We start from the raw sequence: 20,039 nt of genomic DNA on the forward strand, positions 1-20,039 counted from the left end.
GCAACTACTCATTCACAAGGGTTTGACCGAATTCTTGCTCTTTTTATTTCTCACACAGACAATTCTTGCTATCTCTCGTTTGATTATTGTCTGGAAGAATTCACGGTTATGCAATTATCCGGGCTCCGTGGTATCCTTGATACCGGGACCAGTCACCGGCAGTGTAGGCCTGGCATGAGCTTGTACAACGACTGCAAAGGCGAGAGACAACATCCCCCAACTACTCCGTACTTTGAGCCTAAGCCAAAGAAATACGGACACCAATATTCTAGCCTCAACGGCAGTCTCTACCCCCTAAATAATAACCTCACAGACCCCTCGGTAATTGGCCACCTAGTCATCGGCACGCAAATACCCGAGGGCAATCCAGGGTCCACAAATCAGAGAAAAAGAAGCTTCTCACGGCGAACGCCGGTTGAAAATCAGCACATACAAGGCCGGCTACAGGACTTTCCAGCGCTACTCCACGCCACACACTAAAACGAGTCGTGGCACGTTGGACAGCTACGCCACGCTGTTTGCGTAGCTAACAGGTATGTACATACTACTCATTATGAGTAAAAGGCTTGTCGTTGAGCCTCTGAACGCGCGTCGTGTATGCGCCACACGTATGACTTGTACAAGCCTGGACTCGGCTGCAGCCTCCATCAATTGATTGGCGCTTTTCGGAGAGCTTTGCCTGTAGGTACTTATGGGGTGGACTTCAACGGAAGATATAAATGAATGCCCTGGATCCATCAGCTTCTATTCTGGTTCCACTGGGCGCGGCTTTAACTTTACGTGGAATTGCAAGTATATCAGCAAGGCTCATGCAAAGTTATCAGTAACCCTGCCGTTGACTCCGAGAACAACCCCCTATTTGATCCCGATATTATCCCGTCTTCAGTTCGGTTGGAAATACCGAACCTTTATTGAAAGATAAGAGTGTGGGTAACCTTTTTCTAGGCTCCTCGGGAGTGGGCGCATGCGGTCTAGTCTACTGCACCTGACAAGGCGCTGGAATATGTGCTCCGTACGGAGTACAATGCGAGCATATACTCGTAGTTGGCCGATGTTCTTGCAATGTTGTGAAGGAGAAGCTTCGCGGCAAATGAGTTGGTGTCCTTAGCTTTGGGGATAGGTTGCTAAGTTTAGTCTGTCAGTTGTGAGGAATGCGCAGGACTTGGCGCTAGATTCTGATTTACTTGGTCGTTTAGGGAAGTGGGGTGGAGTTATATCCAGCACGTGGCTATATAGGTAATGTACTGTCCATAGATGTGTAACGGAATCCCTGTGGGTGGTGTCAATATCCTTGCTCATCCACCTTTTCCATGTGGGTGACAGACATATCAATATAAAATAAAAAAAAGCCTGACTTGGTAAAATAAAGGCACAAATATAGTGAAGTTTTGAGGTATTATGAGACCTCGCATGCACGTTGATTCCGCTAGGATACTATGTTGTACTGAGTACTATGTACGGAGTATCTATGTTGTGCTTATCACCGATATCACCGTTGCATCTACTCCACATTGGCATACTGGCACTTGCATAACTCGGAATCCCCGATCAAGCCTAATGAACGAAAAATACTAAAAAATAAAATTCTCCCCACGATACAAGTGAAAAAAAAGAAAGCATTTAACATCAACTCGGTAGACAACCCGAAGTCGGTATCTCAGATCCCCAATTGATCTGAGACACACCCGTGGACTAGCACACGGAAGACATCGGGTGTCTCGGGCTGCCAACCGTGACAGTTGTGAAGCAGAGCAAATCGGAATGGCTCGGCTAACGGATGTTTCATCGAGATCGTTGTCCCGCTGTGGGGCATGGAGCCATGGCCGTACGAAAACAATGATTATTGCAATTTATGGTATGTATACTCCGTACATATACATATTAGTATTTAGATTGACCTATGTTGTATGGAGTACTTCGTACGGTTGAGGTGGACCTAATCTGTTTCTAGACAGGCATATTGGCACTGGCCCTTGAAAGTGGGGGGGATGAAAGCAATGCCACATTCGGGGCGCATAGATAGATTGCTATTTTTGCTATTTTCCCAAGGATCCGATCTGTGTATGCCTATCGTATGGCGAATAACCCCGTCCCAAGTGAACCGAGAGCCAGGTACCGTACGGACAAAGTATATAAAATTAGGTAGAATGGGGCGCAATTGATAGTCGTTATATGGAAGTGTTCCAATTGGATCCCTCCCAAACAGAGGCTATCAAATCAAGAGGCTGCAAATACCAACAGTGGAGGAAGTTATGGTACACCGCAAGTTCCGAAACCCAGGAAAGGTCTCTTGGCTAGCTTCAAACTAGTAAAACCAACAGGTAATTATATATTTCTGCAGGTATCATTGGGGCAATGTCAGAAGTGCACACTACTTTACACGTGTTATTGTTGAACCCCTGCATACTATTTATATGGAGAATACTTCCGAGCGGCACGAACCGAGTAAAAACCTGTGTTCGTTAGGGTTAAGCGTTTAGCTCGTGCATACACACGGGCCCCTGTTATCCAACGTGTCGCTCCTTGCCGAGCTAGGGATATGATAGACTGTTAGTGGTTTTTTTTTTTTAATAACATTCAAATTAAGTTCGGCAAAACAACCTGTCACGAGGGTATCTTAGCTCGGAGCAAGTCCAAAGCCCCAATTCCCTAACTCCCAAGCCCATTTCTAACCGAGGGCGGGGAAAAAAGGGTCAAGCCTTGACGGATGGCAACATTTGGGAATGCGCTAACGGTGGCACAACTACGAAGTAGTACTCGCACAATTTGTGTTTCTGCAAGGGCCCAAATGCAATACTCAGTGTTTCTATGTTTTGCCTAACTTTTTTTTTTGGCTTGATGATCTGACCGGAGAAGTTCCGGAAGCGTACACTAACAATTCACAAAGGACTCCGTACTCCGTACCTATATGGAGTAGCTAAGCGGCTGAGGCTGTCTGTGCTCCATTTTTCTTTTTCTTTTATTTTTCCCCTGCACAGCATTCATTATACCCACCAGTAACAACACATGCATGAAATTAAGCACCAGTCGTACTGTATTGGATACATTCTCCGACTCTCGGCACCAAACCCAGATAGGGTGGAGCCCCGGAGGTTTGGTTTATAATCAAAGAGAGGGAGTTTTTTAAGTTGGACTATTGGCTCAGGATATCATAGATACGAAATCGGTTAAACCCCGGGCAGAGTTGGGTTTGATAGGCGAGGTAGAGTACTACTTTAGAACAGAGAAAAAAAAAAAAAAGCCAAGTTGGGATCCGGGCCAACCATCCGATTCCATGTGGTCCCGGTGCATGTCTTCCGAAGTCGATCACTTAGAGGGGCGAGATCTTCATGGACTTCGTCTTTTTCCTGTTTCCTTTCCTTTTTTTTTTGGATATCAGATTAAACATATTAACACTATTAACACTATTACTCAGTAATCTGCACTATTAAGGCTTTATTAACCACTTTAAATTGTATATAAGCTGTAATCAAGTACAAATATCCTACTAAGTATTTAAGTATCTAACTTCCAACACTGCCACTGTCGATCTCGGGTTGACTTGCTTTATATATTACCATACATTGTATACTACTCCGTACGCATAAAAAATATACTCTCAGATCAGTTGAAGGTTCTTTAAACCCAATACAATATATATATATTACTAGTAGTATTCTCTTTTAATTTGACGGAACACTAGTAGTAGAATTAGGAAGATCGTAATACTCTGCGTCGATCTATAGTTCGGTTTTTTTTCTTTTTTCCTCTTTCCTCTTTTTTCTCTTTTTACCTTTTTTTTTTTTACTTTCCTCTTTAACGTTGATCTTACATTCCCCGATCTCCCCTTTCTTCACAGGAATTCCTTGATCTTCACCTTTCCCACCTGGGGCTATCTGGGCTACCTCGGCATTTGCATATTTGTCCGGGCTTTTGGGCTTATTCTTTTTTACTTTTTTTACTTTTTTTTTTCACTTCTTATTTCAATCTCTAACAATGGCTTTTCAATTTCCATAAATCGAAATCTTTGAATGCGTGGAATTGTGGCGATAACCCTTATCTTAATCCGCTTCCAAGATTCTCACTTTTCCTTTTGTTTCCTAAGGGAATACATCCATCATGCAGCCTTCTCATTTTCGTGGTAACCAAGGCTACGACCTCCCACCGGTGCAGTCGGTGACGTCGGGCGCATTCCCGGCTCCCGCGCTGCTTTCCGCTCCGCCGAGCAGACCTGACAGCGGGATGCGAATGTCTCATTTATTACAGCCTATGCCTCCAGCTGTGCCCGCGACGTCACCCTATCAGCGTTTTTACGACTCCGCCTCTGGCTCACCAGCTGAGACTACGCTGCCCGATGCCCCACCAATGAATTCAGTTCCAGGTCTCTACCAATCCAGCCCCGGGCATGGGCAAACCGCCGCACAGTTACAGCAGAAGCGCGCGTATCGCCAGCGTAGAAAGGACCCCAGCTGCGATGCTTGTCGCGAGCGCAAGGTCAAATGTGACGCATCGGAATCATCCAGCTGCACCGAATGTAACAATCGCAGGGTCCGTTGTCAGTTTACCAAAGAGACGAACCGTCGCATGTCGTCTATCAAACAGGTCCAGGATCTGGAGAAGCAGTTGCAGAATACAAAACAACAATTACAGCACTTGCAGACCGGTATGATGCGGCCGGATCGCATGGTCGATGTCGATGAAGGTGTCCCGCAGCCGATGGTCAAATTACCTGAGATTGAATATCGACCCGTGCGCCGTTCAAAAGCGCCCATCCCACAGGATTTCTCCGATGTGCGGTCCAACCTCCGCCGTTATGGTCGTGGTATTTTGAAGGTGCCCACCCCATACCGTCAACAGGGTGCACAGTCATTGGTAACGGGGGATGCGCCGGAGCTACCGCCGAAGACTCTAGCAGATCATCTACTGGCCCAGTATTTCAATTGTATCCATACTGTACTTCCGGTACTCCATTGGCCCATATTCATCGCAGAATATGAAAAAGTTTATCGGTCGGGGACATTGTTGGGTGTTTCAAATGAATGGGCGGCTGTGCTGTTTGGTGTATTTGCCTGTGGTGCCATCCACACGAATGAGGCGAATCGGGAGGAGGAAGGAAAGAAATATGTACGCACATCTTGTGGGATTATTGATGTTTGGCACGACAACTTCAATTTAGATCGTGCTCGTGCCTCGCTGTTGGCAAGCATCTTTCTCTACGAGGTTAATTCGAGGTCGGCTAGTTGGGTGTGGATTGGCTCAGCAGTGCGTGTAGCTCAAGAGATCGGGCTGCACATCGACTCTGGGCCGTGGCCTGCAGTTGAAGGGGAGATGCGGAGGCGTCTTTGGTGGGGACTATACGCCTGGGACAGATTACTTGCGCTTGAGATGGGGAAGCCAGTATTGATCAACGATCAAGATTGCGATATCGATCTCCCATGTCCCGTGGATGAGCAATACATCACAGAGGGAGGCAAGATCCCAGACAGCCAACAAACCACGCCGCTGCTGGCTACGATCCACGTCGTCCGGTCTATTGGCCAACTCACGCACACCCTACGCTCGGCAACCATCAGCCCAGCCACTCTGGAGACCTTCGAACTCCACTTCAACACATGCCTCGCAACATTCCCATCTCAGTTTCACCCTAAAACCGACCAAGACCTCGACCCCCGCTCTCTAGCCCCAGTAATCTACCTCCAAAACGCCCGTCTCCTTCTCCACCGCCACAACATCTCCCCCTTCTGCCCCGACATGGTCCGCACCTCAGCAATGGACTACTGTGTTTCCACAGCCCTAGACACCTCCAACATTCTCGCCCGCTGTATGCGTAACTACCTAACCCACCCAGGACCACCATGCGTCAACGACCCCCGTTCCCACTTCGCCTCCTGCGCCAGCTCCCTCCTCTGCACACATATCTGGCGCTGCAGTCTCCTCCTCCTCTTCCGCGCCGAGTACGCCGGCGCTCTCGCCTGCGTGCAAGCGCTCTCATCAATCGGCGACGTGCGCACTGTCAACGCAGCCTGTGGGCGATACCTCGCCTTCTTCCTACGCCATCTCCTGGCCCGCCTCCGCCCAACTGAGGGCCACGTCGCTGATCTCGAGCGTGACGAAGAAATGATGGCTTATGTCTCAGGTGATATGCAAGGGACTAGCGACGGTAGCTGGGTATGGCATGGATCCGAGACGGGCTCTCAATTGCAGGGGATGGGGAACTCGACGCCGACATCCTCGAGCCATCGGGCAGAGATCGAGACGGATGTTGAGTGGGAGGGGTGGGAGTGGATTGAGAAGACCGTACATGATCTTTTCACAGAGCAGCATCAGCAGCAACAGCAACATCAGCAGATGGCTTACGGTCCGCCGAAACTGGAGGCTTCGTCTTCTTCTACTACTACTCTTACGTCGGAATCGGCTTCTGATACGGACGGACGGTTGAGTTCGGCTCACTCACGAATGACGATTGCTAGCATTATTTGAAGCGGTTATATTATACTTGTTGTGTTACGTTTTTTTCCGCTTTCTACTTGGCTCCATCGCATCGAGGCCACGGATCACACACGCGATGTTTATTTTCTCTCTTCCTCGCCTCCATCTACGTCATACCCATCTCTAACTATCGCATATCACTACACGGCTTCGGCGTATATGTGTACTCTAGGCCAGGTCTAGAGCGCAAACTCTATACGGGGTCATTTGCCAATTTTTTTATATCTATCTTCCTTGCAAATATTGCATTGCCGATACCCATGCCCAAGTACTTGTTTATAGGCTTTCTCTTTTATTATGTATATATCTACAAGCACACTGTCTGATTCCAAACTATTTCAGTTTATATTCGCTTCTACGTCTTTGCTTCCTAGCAAAGCTTAAGCTAATCTCGAGACGATTTACCAGTAACATCAGTTTTTGGATAATTGCATTCAACGTACTATCTTTACAAGAAAGCTAGTACATATACCCAATCACCAAAGAATTTTCTTTTTCATACCCCAATTTCCCTCTCCGTCTTCATTTCTGTACCACTACCTTCTTCCCACCTCTTCGTTTCGACCTCTCAATCTCTCAACCTCTTCACCTCTCCAAATCTGACTTCCCAATTCCGTGAACAGACTTAAATCAAAGTCCCCTCAACAGGGAAAAAGGTACCATTCTGAATAGCTCCAGCGTGGTGACGGGCAACAAGACCATAAGCAAACTGGTACCTACAGACAAGATAACAGTTAGAAACCTTGATCTAGCAGTAGAATCGAACACACGTAGCAACTTACTTATCAAGGAAAGGCAGAACCTCAGGAAGACCAGGGGTCTTGCGCCAATCGCGCATAAGATCACAGACAATACCAAACAAGCCCATGAGAGTAACACCAGCCTTCTCCATACGACGGTTCGCATCCTCAGCAAGCTTAACATCGAAAGTGCCGCTAGCGTCGGTATTGGCGAAGACTTCATAGCCAGCATCAACAAGCGAGAGAGCGAGGAAGGAGGTGCCTGGATTGAATATTAGTGTTTGTTTTTCTTTCCTTTCTCATTTCTTTTTCCCCCGACAAGCTCCACTTACAAACTTCAGTAACAATTCCAGCAATAATCAACTGCTTCCTACCGGTGGCCTTGACCGCAGCGCGGAAGTCCGCATTATCCCAAGCATTGACCTCACCCTGACGACGGACGAATGTTGCATTGGGGTGCATGTCGGTGATTTCCTTGAGCATTAGGCCGTTAGGTCCTGCGTCCGAGGAACTGGTCAACACAGTTGGGAGGTTGAAGACGTTGCCAAGGGCAGAGTGACCAAGGATGTTGTTGCGGAAGTCGTTTGTGTTGTAATCACGCACGACTTGGGCAAGGCCGACTTGGTGGTCGATGATGAGGAGGGCCTAGGGTTGTGGCTGTTAGATTTTGCTTCCTCTTTTATCTTCTTTGGGTAGTATTTCTCATTTAAGGGAGTTGACTCACTGCTTTGTCCTTATCCAGTCTGTTCCATGCCAGCGCGGGAACGGAGGCTGCGAGCAGGAGGACTGCTTTGATTCCAGCGGAGATATACATCTTGAAGATGAGATTCTTTTTGTAGGTATAGAAGAGGAGTTGAGATTGTCTGAGTTCTGCTGGATATATCTCTAGACCTGGGGACGAGGTTGCTTTTATACCTCAGGGTCGAGGATAGCTCGCCCTCCCGGGCCAAGGGCCCTTATTCTCCTCTAGGTCTCATAATCATGACAAAAGGCTTGCAAAGGTCTTGCTTTGCTTACTGCATTGCTTGTTGCCACTTTTGCCGTGCTGTCCGTGGTGGGTGATGTTTGCTGCCAGTGCTCGAGATGTCCAGAAGGGGCTACCGTCATGTCTTGGCTTGCATGGGGCGGTTAGATTAAGTGGGATTTGTGAGATTATCAGATGGTGACAGAGCATTAGAGACTTCATTCTTACCCTTTTTGTCCCTTTCTGTCCCAATCTTGAAGCTTAGCGTGTACTAGTTTCACTCCCGGTGGATAGTATAGATGAATTCTAGTCATTGCTTGGTCTCGGGATCCATTTTAGATTGAAACCCGGTGTAGCTCAATGCAACGACTTTGTTCTTTTTCCTTTCTCACGATAGTCGTTTAATTTAGACTAATAACGATGGCCTCGAGGTTCACTTATTGCGTCGAAGTAAATAGGAGTAAATAGGAATAATTACCAAAAAGGAAGCGCTACGCGCTGATACTAGTACCCTAGTATTAAGTATTATAGATCAACCCGATCCGAGTATCATCAAGTCTCAGTATACTAAGTCTAGGCTCATCTTATAATACAGACAGAGTTTACACCATCTCAATGTCACTCGGGCTCTCTCGGATAAATGAGCGGTACGATTTCCAAAGACAGAACTTGGGAGTCCCGGAACCTCATCCGTAGGGAGCCACTGCAAAATATAAGACATACAGCGATTACTTCAATCTTGGGTGCATCGGCATTTCTCGGAGGCGCTCCGAGAAATTATCACAAGTGGACAAGATTATCAACCACGATAGCCCGTGATTTGCGAGATAAGGAGACTCGCAGAATAAGCCACAATGTTAAAATATTTATTTAAATGAAAGTGTAAATTATCAAGACTCCGGATTGTGGAGACTTCTACGGAGTAGTTTATTGCCTAAGCATACTCCGTACTATCAACATACCAAGAGCCGCTAAAGGACTTTATATAAATCGGTCAACATGTCGAATTGCCTGGTAACGAAGTTATATGTATTTCTTGCAAGGATTAAGCTTGCACTATGAACAACTACATAAGAAATGTGCCCGGAGACCCCAGAATCCCAAGGCGTATTTAGGGTCTAGCAGATCCACTGCTAAGAAGCACTAGAAATTATGTAGAAAGTACTGAACAGAAATTTGGCCAAAAGTCTCGCTTCCAGCCCATCGGCTCAGCAGACCGTAATAAATTACTAAACCACCCGCGCTCATTTTAGCGTTATTTGGCGTTATTTTGATTCTTTGCAAAATAGCCTATAATCTGGCTGTCAGCATATGTCAGCGCGGCCGAATCCTCAATTGGGTTAAATGTGCATATACTATATCCAAATTGGGCTTAGTTACCTAATTAGCGTCATTTTTCTCTGTATTTTCCCCATGAATCATGCCGCTCGGTTCAGGATCCAGACCCCTGATTCAAACGCTAGAATAACTGCCAAGTCATGCAGACACACTGAGACATCAGGCTTGTAATTTATTCTTCCACATATCTCCCTCTCGCCTAACGCCAAGCCTTAATATATTATGGGGATGTCTTGTCTGGCTGCTACCGGAATTCCGATCTAAATCTGAGACCTTGTTGGCGTCTGCTTACGGGCTGATTAGGGTAGGAACTTGCGGCCCGGAAACTGTCACATGGGTTATCTAGACGACTCACTTTAGGACTGTTATAAAATTAATATGTTGGTCATGCTCACGAATGAGATCGCGAACTCTGAGACATATTCTGTTTCTATCTTCCCGTTTCTATTGGGACTAATGATCGATAATATAAAAATGCCTTTCACGTAGTAATGGGTAAGGCGGAGTATTGTAGTATATATGAGTATGTACGGCATGAGGTTAGGGCTGGTAGTACCCAAAAGGGCGCTGTGAGAGGACCCAGTGGGAACCGCTTGCCTTTGGCAACACTAGTTATTCAAGCAGAGTAGCTTCCATACGTGTGGGCAAAGGACTCACAGATTTTATGTCGATCGGGTATGGTATATGTGAAAATTAAAGGACCACTAATGGAAGTACAGCGGGTAAAAAAGAACCGGGTGGATATCCAATTGAGATAATAATCTTACCACGTTTGGTTTATGATACATTTTGAGTGTAAAATTTGGAAGTAATTAAACCCTACTAATGATTACTATATATGTATCTGCTGTTATGAGAATATATCACCTAGTTATCAAATATCGAAGGTTCTACTACATACAAAGTACGGAGTAGAAAAAGTACAGTTTTCACAAATTAAGTCTACCACCGCATTTTTCCACCTGTGTTCCGCCCCCCGTCAAAATAGACATTCCTTTTCAACTTGGACCCTCCTCCTCCCTATATATTGCTTCTTTTCGCTTCGTTTGTGGATGTAAAGTGGTATAAACGAAAGGGAGAAATGACAAAGAAACAAAATCGAAGCCGCAGCCTTACGATGACAACCTTGTCGGGTAGCTTCGGCATGTTAGCCTTCTAACTGGGGGGTTTTGGAAACTGACAAGTCGCATGCGCTATCTAATTGCGCTACAGATATGAATGAGTGACTACAGATTTTTGACCTCGAGATCAAAGAGCTGCGGTATTTTATTTTCTAATAGCCAAATGACTTATGCCTTGTTTATTTCGAATTTTAAACTCTCTATCTTTTTTTCTTCGCTGTCAAAACACCATTTACTGCGGTATACGGATAAAGTTCAACCGATCTATCACAGCATGTGATCCGAGCGATTGCGTAACATCCGCTAGTATGTTGTAGCTATTTGTCTATGTTCAGGTGCTTTAAACGGCTGATACGATGTATATAGTTTCGTGTCTGGGGTCAAGGATCATGGAGGAAATTTTATGAAGAGGAATTAAACCCATCAAGAGTACATGTATACTTTTGATGCGAAAATCATACACCAATGCTGGCTGAGTCTAGCTCAGATACGAGAAGATGCTCTGGATATAGAAGAACTGAAGGCACATGATCTCATCGAGTTCCGAGAAAAGCAAGCGAAGAGAGATGTGAAGTATTGATGTATCGGATTCTAATTTTAATTTTAGACAATGGCATTGTTGAAGCAACTTAATTTGATGTCATGAGATGAAATTTATCAAACCTTGGAAAGTGTTCTTATATGTTATATTCTACCATTTTAGCTTTATCTAGTGCTCTAGAGCTTTTTATGGGAACAAGGTAGATAAAATTAACATGATTTCATATCATATAATAGTAGGTATATTTCATAGCAGACTTTGGGATACCTACTAACAGCTTTTCCTACACCATAGCATGATTTTCAGCCCATTCTTTTAGCCCTGATCAGTTATAACTATAATTATAGACAGCTATCTATTTCCTATGAGAAAATGTCAACGTACCTGTCAAATCATCAAAACAACAGGGCCGTGGGGAGTTTTGTACAATGGACCCAGGGGTGGTGACAGGGCCACGGGTACCTGCATAACGTTCACAGGAGGGATCGAGTTATATTATTGTCTGAATAAGATTGCCAATTAGTGTGTTGGAATTGTTTGAGCCTAAAAGGTTGACAGTTTTCAGTATTTTGTGTTTTAGCATAGAGGTACTTACTACCTGGTAGATATAGGTTACCTAACATTAAAATCTTCCAATTATATAGGTAACCAGGCATTCAACTCCGGAATCCTACTATCTTATGAAACAGATTATTTATATTGACGTTGTTTGTGTAACCTGCAGGGTGTCCGATCGTCAGAGCTAAGAGACTAGTTCTGCAGGCTGGTTTGCATACATTGGGCTCTGGAGGGGTCACAGACCTCAGCTGCAGCTCTGCATCCAACCTCCTCTCATGAACTCGTTTGATCACTTGGCTCTCCCCAAGGTGGGTTCAGTTCCTTGACACTGGTTATTTGAATTTTGGGTTGTTTTTGCTTTCCCAGCACCTCCGTCTCTGTCACCATTTGTTGATTTGCTTTTGAGCTTGGCATAGTCGTTAGTACGTATGGTGGCTTCTCTCTACGAGGCCGTTTGGTCTACCTCTAGACAGACCCTACCTCCGACTGATGCAACCAAGATTTCATGGCTATGGAAGGTGGTAGCAGCCTTCTTTGCAGCTTTACAGCTAGTCGGGTGAGTTTGATATAAAAACAAGATATGAGCTTGACTGGGGAACTGGAGATCGCTGAATATAAAGTTGATGTGCTTAGGTACATGATGCTGGCTGTGATAGTCGGCTCTCCTCCCCATGAACTGCGAATCAATCCTGCAGTATCTACGGTTACTGCGTTTGTGTTCGTTGGTGCGTCTTACGGCGTATCAGCGCTGATTATCTTAACCCAGCGCCACCGAATGATGTTCCTCCTCCACTCAATCTTTATGCAAGTAACACTGAATGCTATTTCTCTTCTACTGGCTATTGGTTAACAATTTCAGCCCATACTCGACGATGAATATGCTCGCACTCCTGAATATCCTGTTCCACATCCACGGACGAAGCCTGCAGATGGACACCTTGCAGATCGTGAATACCTGCCTACCCACTGCTTTCTCTGTATGTTACGCTCTCGCTGGGATCTTGATATATCGAGAGCATGGACGTCACCGAGTGGAGGAAGATACGCTGCTGCTCACCGACGAAGAGATGCAACGTCGCCAGTTGCTTCGATTGCTGAGGGAGCAGACTTCTAGTGCGCCATCACCTGAGCTTGTACGGAACACTTATCGCTTCGATTTACCTGAGCATGAGACACCACCGAATGACTGGACTCCTTTACATGGTTGATCTTGAAGCACACTACAGTATAGGGGGTATAGGACATGAGTATGAAAAAAAAAATTTACAGGAAGAATTGGACCTGAAATCCATGTGATTGAAGAACGTATTATTTCCCGCACGTGTAGCTGCACAATGTGTACAATATGTACAGCCTTGGAGTTAGCAAGTCCCGAGCTAGATGAGAAACCCCCCTGGACCTCGGCTGTTTTTTTTTTCGCGACGGGCCGACCACATTTAAAGTCTAGGGAGCCACCCCGGATTTCCCCCCTGATTCTAATCCCTATTGAATATAATTTACAAACATGTCGAAACGCGTGACGATTTTCGATCCACCCGCGCAAGATCATTCCAAATCTCTTATCGAGAATGTACTCGACCTGACGCCAGTGGTGGACCTCGGCCGAGTATGACAACTCAATTTTTCTGCAGAAAGGGCCACATTCTAACAAAACACTCTTTGTCTCTAGGATGTCTTCACTAATACGCGCCCACTATGGCATCCCCCTGGAGCTCGAGGAATTTACGGTGGCGCCGCGATCGCGCAGTCCCTATCAGCCGCCATGTTGACCGTCCCCGCCGATTACGCCGTCCACAGCATGCACTGCTACTTCGTGCTTGCCGGCGACTCAGAGATCCCAATCCTATACCATGTTGAGCGGGTACGCGATGGGAGGAGCTTTATAACCCGAACCGTGCAGGCGCGACAACGCGGGCGGCCGATTTTCACCACCACGCTGAGCTTCAGTCGGGTCGGCAGTGGTGGCGAGAAGACAATTCACCACGCCGTATCAAAGCCAGATGTTCCATTACCGGAAGAAGCCGAGCCTGGAAGTTTAAAAGCGCTTAGCAATGCGGGCGGCGGTCCGTTTGAATCAAGGAAGGCGGGAATTTTGAACCGTATGCCTACGTCCCTGGTCGGAATATCCATGCTGTGCACGTCGAACTAATGCGTATAATCAAACAGGCACATCCCCCAACCAAGAAGATAAGAGAGTCCGGCGACACGTTCGCGCCCGCGGCGCAATCTCCGAGCAGGGTGGTTATCAAGCACACCTGTCGGCGCTTGCGTATATCACCGACAGCTATTTCATCGGTACCATCGCCCTCGTCCATGATATCCCGCGATTTTCTTCCCCGGCCGAACTCGAGAAGCTTCTGAAAGCACTTAAGAACCCGTCTGACCTCGACGATGAGGATATCACGCGAGCTCTGAAGGAGTTGAAGGAAGAAGAGGGTGCAGAGTTGCGTCGCCGTCTGGAAGGGGCCCTGAACAGGGCCACGATGAGCCCAAAGGAGGAAGACCATAAAGAAGTTGGTATGATGGTCAGTCTGGATCACTCAATTTACTTCCACAATCCTTTGGCATTCCGTGCCGATGAGTGGATGTTGACGGAGATGGAGAGTCCGTGGGCTGGTGAAGGACGAGGCTTGGCGATTCAGAAAATTTGGTCTAAGGATGGACTGCTTATTGCTACTTGCACGCAAGAGGTATGTGTTTGTTTTTCTATTTTAGAGGTTAGTGCTAACTCGATCATAGGGTGTTGTGCGGTTAAAGCAAGACAAGCCGCCGCTGTCAAAGATTTAAAGAGCTTGTGCTATACCCATTTACCTTTTTTTTTCCCACATATCTTTATTTATAGATTTGGGCTTAGTCCCTCCTAACTTCATGTGATTTTGCTTTTTACTGAAGCTAGTCATTCATAACTATAACTCCACCGCATGAGTGTGGTATCATTCAATAACCAAATATCTGGATGCTTTAATACACATTTGTTTCTTGCCTCCGTCAAATTGAAGACACAGTCTTCCCCAATTAACAAACCAAATGCAAAAATGCAAAAGTAGAAAATAGTCCAGGAAGAAAAGAAAACAAAACAACTTTTCCGTTGTTAAACAAAAAGACAAAAAGCCGACCCAATTTTGATCTCCCGGAGCCAAAATGCGAAGAAACGCTCGATATGTCTACAAAGTCCACTCAAACTTCAATGTTCTGGTCTTTCTCCTTCTCATTTAGTGTCTTTTCATCCTCGACCCGCTTCCGATAATATTCTAAAACCTTAGCCCCCCAAACATCCCTCCCCTTATACTCACCCACATAATCAGGCCAGCTCTTCATCTCCTTGGCAAGATTATCCAGCTCAGCCATTGGAAGTTCATCCAGCGGCGTTAGATAGGTCTTGACACCGAATACAATCGCCCCTGTCCGCGGCAGTCGACGGAAAGTCTGTCTCTCGCGACGGATCAGGATATCTGACGGCAAAGGGCTGCGCAGCTCTTTCTCACAGAGGGAGTTAGGCCGATAGAGGATCTCGGTCAGATTCTCGTTTGGTCCCTTGACTTCTACGAAGAAGTTTGAGCGTTCCATTGGAGAGGTTGGAGTTAAGCGGGCGAGGAATCTGGGAATTGAAGTTAGTTTGTTTTCTCTTTGATCGTGTTCTTTGTAGCCGTTCTGCCTCTGGTTCGGACATCACTTACTTGCTGACAGAATTGGCGACTTGTTGGTGCCATAGTGGTACGGGGCCGTGCAGTTGAGAGATGGTCCAGCCAATTCTCTGGTTCACTGTCCACCCGGTTGGGAAGAGACTGGCGCTAGCTGCCCTGTGTTGGTAGTGTTAGTATTGACAAATTGGCTTTTATGTGTGAATTTGCACATACAGGTAGAATTCCCCTTCCTCGTTCATCATCAGAATACTGAGATCCTCCATAGTGAGACGAACGGCAGCTTCGAGTGCCTCCGTTAGTCCCTCATTGGAGTCGCGCCCGCTGACAGTGAATTTATCGCCTGTCATGCGATTGTCGACGATCTTTCGACCGTCTTGAATCGACATTTCAAACATATTAGGGAATCTCTCGCAGAGAAAGTCTGAAACTTCCTCCAATGCCTCCTGGCACGGTTCAATTGATTCCGGCAGGCAGCGTATGACCTCCTCTCTTTTTTCGTGAAGCAATTGGGTCCGGACATGGTGTTCGTCCATATAGTTTTTATCGAGGGTGAGCCAATTTTGGGCGTCAAGTTTGCGAATGTCCATCATCACGCGATATCGTTCTCTGCCTTTGATAGGCTGCGCTGGGTACGGTGCCATACGCTTGACATCGGATGGATTGGAGACATGTGGGTAACATTTCCCTTTCAACTTCTGTGAAAACCATTGGAGTAGTTGTTTTTGATGTCTAACTGCGAAAAGAAAGACGAAGATTGGAATGGCAACCAGTGAGAAGGTTGTCATACTTTTCCCATGTAAAAGTTCCACGTATATATAGTTCAAACTTTTTTTTTTGGAAATTAAAACTAATGAAGAACGCTCAATGTCAAAATGGAGGTAAATAGGAAAGAAAAAGAAAAGTGAATATGATTGACTATAACCTAGACTAGACTAGACGATATAAATATGATTTTAAAAGACAGGCTATGAAGTCACTCTCGGGAACAGGCAGCAAATTCGAAGATCACCAGACGATAATTCAAGTCAGCTTCTCACTAGCTCCAGTCAAAAAAAAGGATAGCTCAAAGGTATGGCAGCTGCATTCCACATTCCTCATTCAGCGAAGTTGTGCCTGCGGAACTGCTGTGATACGCCCAGGGATTCCCCGCAAAAAAAGTCAGAGTTCACCGGGGAGTACTGCCAGCAGCCACATGATCTCAGACTTTTTTTTTAAAAAAAAAAGAAATTATATTATTTCCAAAAGTTCAAGTGTGGGAACAGACATCCCAGGGCTGTGCACGAACAAACAATCAGCTCTGAGTGTGTATGAGTGGAGATGAATGACTAGTATAAACCTCTCTAACTGGTTGTTTGATCTCTCCTTACCAGTCGGACAAGAGGGCTTGGAAATGACCAGAAATGGGCAGGACCCATCAGTTTCTTGGACCAACCCCATCCGCAGGGCCCCCACGATCTAGACACATAATATGCCATCTTTAGCTTCAAAATCGTCAAGCTCGTTTATACCGTCCGTGCGCGGCCCCATGAACCGCCAGCTTGCCGACTCGGGTAAAAAACAATTCTCGCCCGAACAACTAAACTCCGGATATCGTCGGAGAGATAAAATGTCCAAGAGTTGATTTGAACCGCGTGAGACGCTTCCCAGCTCATGTTTATAAGTACCTAATACCCGAGAGTGCCGGAGAACCGGATGTTTGATCTGAGTCAGGTCCAGCTCCAGCTGTTCTCCTGGAAGTATTTAGGCATATTAGATCTGACTGGCCCGGGGATGGGCCCGGGGATGGGCCCGGGGCCCGATCTAGTTCAGGTGCACCTCACATCCGAGGATGGGCACATGGAGTTAGTCTGACGTATCAATAGTAATAGTACATGTAGTACCCCCTCGTGTGGGGTGGATATCCAAGGGGCTTTTTTTCTCCCTTTTTTTCTCTAACGGGTCCGGTTCTCCTTCGTCACATCAGCCCCAATCCAAAGATACTAGGATTACTACAGGACCTTCGCTTTTCCTTGGCTTGGGGTTGGGGTTGGGGTTGGGCGAACAATGTCATTCGGATCAGACATGAACACTAAACCCAACGTCACAAACAAGAAAAATATCCGAGAAGTACCCCGTAAAGTGTTAAGTAAAAGCTGTGTCACCTCGATCACCAGATCAAAAAAACCCCACGCCCTTTTTAGAGGCTCCACAGACTCCATCTGTACAGTGTCTGGGGTTCCCGCTGCAACCGCACATCCACACCTCCCCCCTTTCGCGGAAAGCGCGTTTGCCGCTATTATTCTATTTTGCTCAGACCTATGAGATAGGTTCTTTCTATTCCCCCGGCCTCAGCTTTGCCTTTTGACATTTTTAGAAAGATTTTCTTATTCCCTGCTCCTGTTTTCGCCTCCCCGTCATAGCTTATTTCCCCCCCATGTTCATAATCCCAACACAGACCACCACAACCAGGATTGAATCGATCTACAAAGCATAACAGATATTCGCCACTCATGATCTTCACGAGTCTGTTTGCATGCACATTTAATTCGTAACTAGGGGAAATGTTGTAGTATCTCGTAATCCGTACTCCGTAGGTACTCCGTAGTTACTTTTCGTCCGGAATCCTTTCGTTGCCAATTGACTAGTTTTTAATCTAGTACATCCACACGGACCAATCAATTCTCCCAGCTAGATACGATCCAAGACTTTTGTAGAGTCTGGGCCTCGACTAGATCTCTTTCAATCCTTGAATCCTAATCCTTGAACTCTTCATCCTGGACGAAAACAATTAGAGTGCGGACCAATGCAAGTCAACACCTGGGGCTTTGGCGATCGCCCCGTCAGGTCTATCAAGTCTTTTTTTGCTCTTTTTTTTTTTTTTGTGACTTGTGCACAGACATTTAGATCACCTGCAAGTGTTCTCGCTGGTTGGGTTGTATCTTCCAAGGTGGGTCTCCCGTCTACCCTTGATTTTTTGCATTAGTAGCGCTCCAGCCGAGAAAACTCTAGGTAATGTTTACGGGAATAATATCTCCAATGGGGGGTTATTTATGTTTGACGGGGCTGGATTTTGGTGGGACTATTGTTAAATGAGCCACATTTTGACTGATCACATGGTCATTTTATGATCCAGTCGGACATACTCCGTAGAGGTGCGTGATTTCGATGTTGAGAGCAAGGGGTTATTTCTTTGTTTCAAGAAGAGCAAGTACGGAGTAGTCCATCAGTGATTCCTCAATCCAGCTATACTCCATATTGAAATATGCAATTGGCATTCTTAAGTGTCTGAAACTTTTCGAATGGACGAAAACAAGAACCCTGCAATAGTCGGCCGTTTATGCAGACTTTTCATGTTTTTTTAGTTAGTAGTCTTTTTTGGTTATCTTGTCAGGGACTATTTTCAGACGTTGCTTTTTTTGGTGTTCTAGCTAGAAGTTTAAGATTGAGCCGCAAAATGTAGAATATAGTTGGTGGAAAAGGCGTAAAATGTGACTATATGTTACCGAAAGCCACGGAGGCTACAGTCTCGGCCAATATTCGCCTGACCTTCCTCTATAAGATCATGCTGCTAATAAGCTTTCAATTCGCTTTTGGCTAGTTTCAGTTTATGCGTGATTCTTTCTCATCCATCCCGAGGTTGCCTGCCAAGCAATTGCTGATCTACAACAGTCTCGCAAATGCATGCTGTCTTTATCTAAAAGGCTCAATGGCTGATCTCGTGGAAAACTAGATGATGGCACGGCTTTCTGCACTTTGACTGATCCTACCTCGGCAGGCAAATGGAGAAATATTGGATCCGCCTTCTTTTGATTGGGACAATCCGTAGGAGTTTTTATGAGGTTTGGTACTTGGTACTGTCTTTCAAAGACTTGATAGGGGAAGAAACGAAGGAAGACGGCAAGAGCACGGAGGTATGTATCAACAGACACAATCTTTCTAAGTAAGATTCCAGAATCAACATCGTCATCCTCGGCCTTATTGTTGTCATCAAGACAGTGACCATCGTCAGGCTCATACCCATCAATAAGCTCGCTGGGATGATGATCACTGTGGTATTCCTCTGGTTTGATCTTCCGCCGATCTATAGTTTCTTGAATCTTACCCAGATCTCAACTTTCTCCAACAAGATGACTTTTGATCGCTCCTAGTTTCGAAGACCTTAGCTCTACCCCATACAGTTTGAACTCCCGTCCCTTCTCAAGGGAAAGTCCTCAAGAAAGTGTATGAACATGTGTCTCAACTTAAGCAAGATAAAATCGTCGCTCTCCTTTGCTTCCAACTGGCGACCACTGTCGGAAGAGTCAGACCATCACTTCTCTCGATGAATCGCCTATCCTCCTTGGATTCCACTGTCGTCAGACGTGACCTAGCCCCCGGGGCCACAGAATTAGCCAGTGGACGCTTCCATACGCTCCCTTTCCGGTCCCAAGGTTAACAGTCAATTACACTTTTCTACGAAAATAATAACGTCACTACTAAGCTTGACTGACCGCCTAATTTATTAGATAGTCAACAAGAAATTATGTAGTCTAGATTCTCTTTGTGTTTCAGCCATCTCAGGACTATCATCACTTCTCCGTATTATATGTCTACGGCCTGATACCCGTGGGATTTACTGCGATGTTTTCCAGCTCACGTGAACTCCCTTATAGGGACAGTTTCTTACAAGACCTCCCTTCGAATATA

At 45.9% G+C, this 20,039-nt stretch overlaps 5 protein-coding genes across 5 annotated transcripts; 3 read left to right on the top strand and 2 right to left on the bottom strand.

Annotated features, from left to right (window-relative positions):
* Window positions 1-4,098: 4,098 nt before the first annotated feature.
* N7479_000175 (transcription factor domain-containing protein) lies at window positions 4,099-6,459 on the top strand (the record flags this gene model as incomplete). The annotated part of the gene is made up of 1 exon (XM_057247873.1): window positions 4,099-6,459. The coding sequence occupies one exon, from the start codon at window positions 4,099-4,101 to the stop codon at window positions 6,457-6,459; it is 2,361 nt and encodes a 786-aa protein (XP_057112305.1).
* Window positions 6,460-7,093: 634 nt separating this feature from the next.
* On the bottom strand, window positions 7,094-8,022 carry N7479_000176 (putative isochorismatase family hydrolase; the record flags this gene model as incomplete). Its single annotated transcript, XM_057247874.1, has 4 exons — window positions 7,094-7,184; window positions 7,251-7,470; window positions 7,541-7,853; window positions 7,933-8,022. The coding sequence occupies 4 exons, from the start codon at window positions 8,020-8,022 to the stop codon at window positions 7,094-7,096; spliced, it is 714 nt and encodes a 237-aa protein (XP_057112306.1).
* A 4,136-nt stretch (window positions 8,023-12,158) lies between these two features.
* Window positions 12,159-12,938, top strand: N7479_000177 (uncharacterized protein; the record flags this gene model as incomplete). Its single annotated transcript, XM_057247875.1, has 3 exons — window positions 12,159-12,286; window positions 12,364-12,534; window positions 12,590-12,938. 3 exons carry the CDS (start codon window positions 12,159-12,161, stop codon window positions 12,936-12,938), a joined length of 648 nt encoding a protein of 215 aa, XP_057112307.1.
* A 296-nt stretch (window positions 12,939-13,234) lies between these two features.
* On the top strand, window positions 13,235-14,517 carry N7479_000178 (uncharacterized protein; the record flags this gene model as incomplete). Its single annotated transcript, XM_057247876.1, has 4 exons — window positions 13,235-13,336; window positions 13,400-13,829; window positions 13,897-14,420; window positions 14,470-14,517. 4 exons carry the CDS (start codon window positions 13,235-13,237, stop codon window positions 14,515-14,517), a joined length of 1,104 nt encoding a protein of 367 aa, XP_057112308.1.
* Window positions 14,518-14,907: 390 nt separating this feature from the next.
* Window positions 14,908-16,015, bottom strand: N7479_000179 (heme-dependent oxidative N-demethylase family protein; the record flags this gene model as incomplete). Its single annotated transcript, XM_057247877.1, has 3 exons — window positions 14,908-15,328; window positions 15,408-15,530; window positions 15,588-16,015. The coding sequence occupies 3 exons, from the start codon at window positions 16,013-16,015 to the stop codon at window positions 14,908-14,910; spliced, it is 972 nt and encodes a 323-aa protein (XP_057112309.1).
* Window positions 16,016-20,039: the final 4,024 nt, after the last annotated feature.

Source organism: Penicillium vulpinum (genome assembly GCF_028829585.1).
Source record: "Penicillium vulpinum strain IBT 29486 chromosome Unknown utg000001l_segment0_segment0, whole genome shotgun sequence".
Lineage (NCBI taxonomy): Eukaryota > Fungi > Ascomycota > Eurotiomycetes > Eurotiales > Aspergillaceae > Penicillium > Penicillium vulpinum.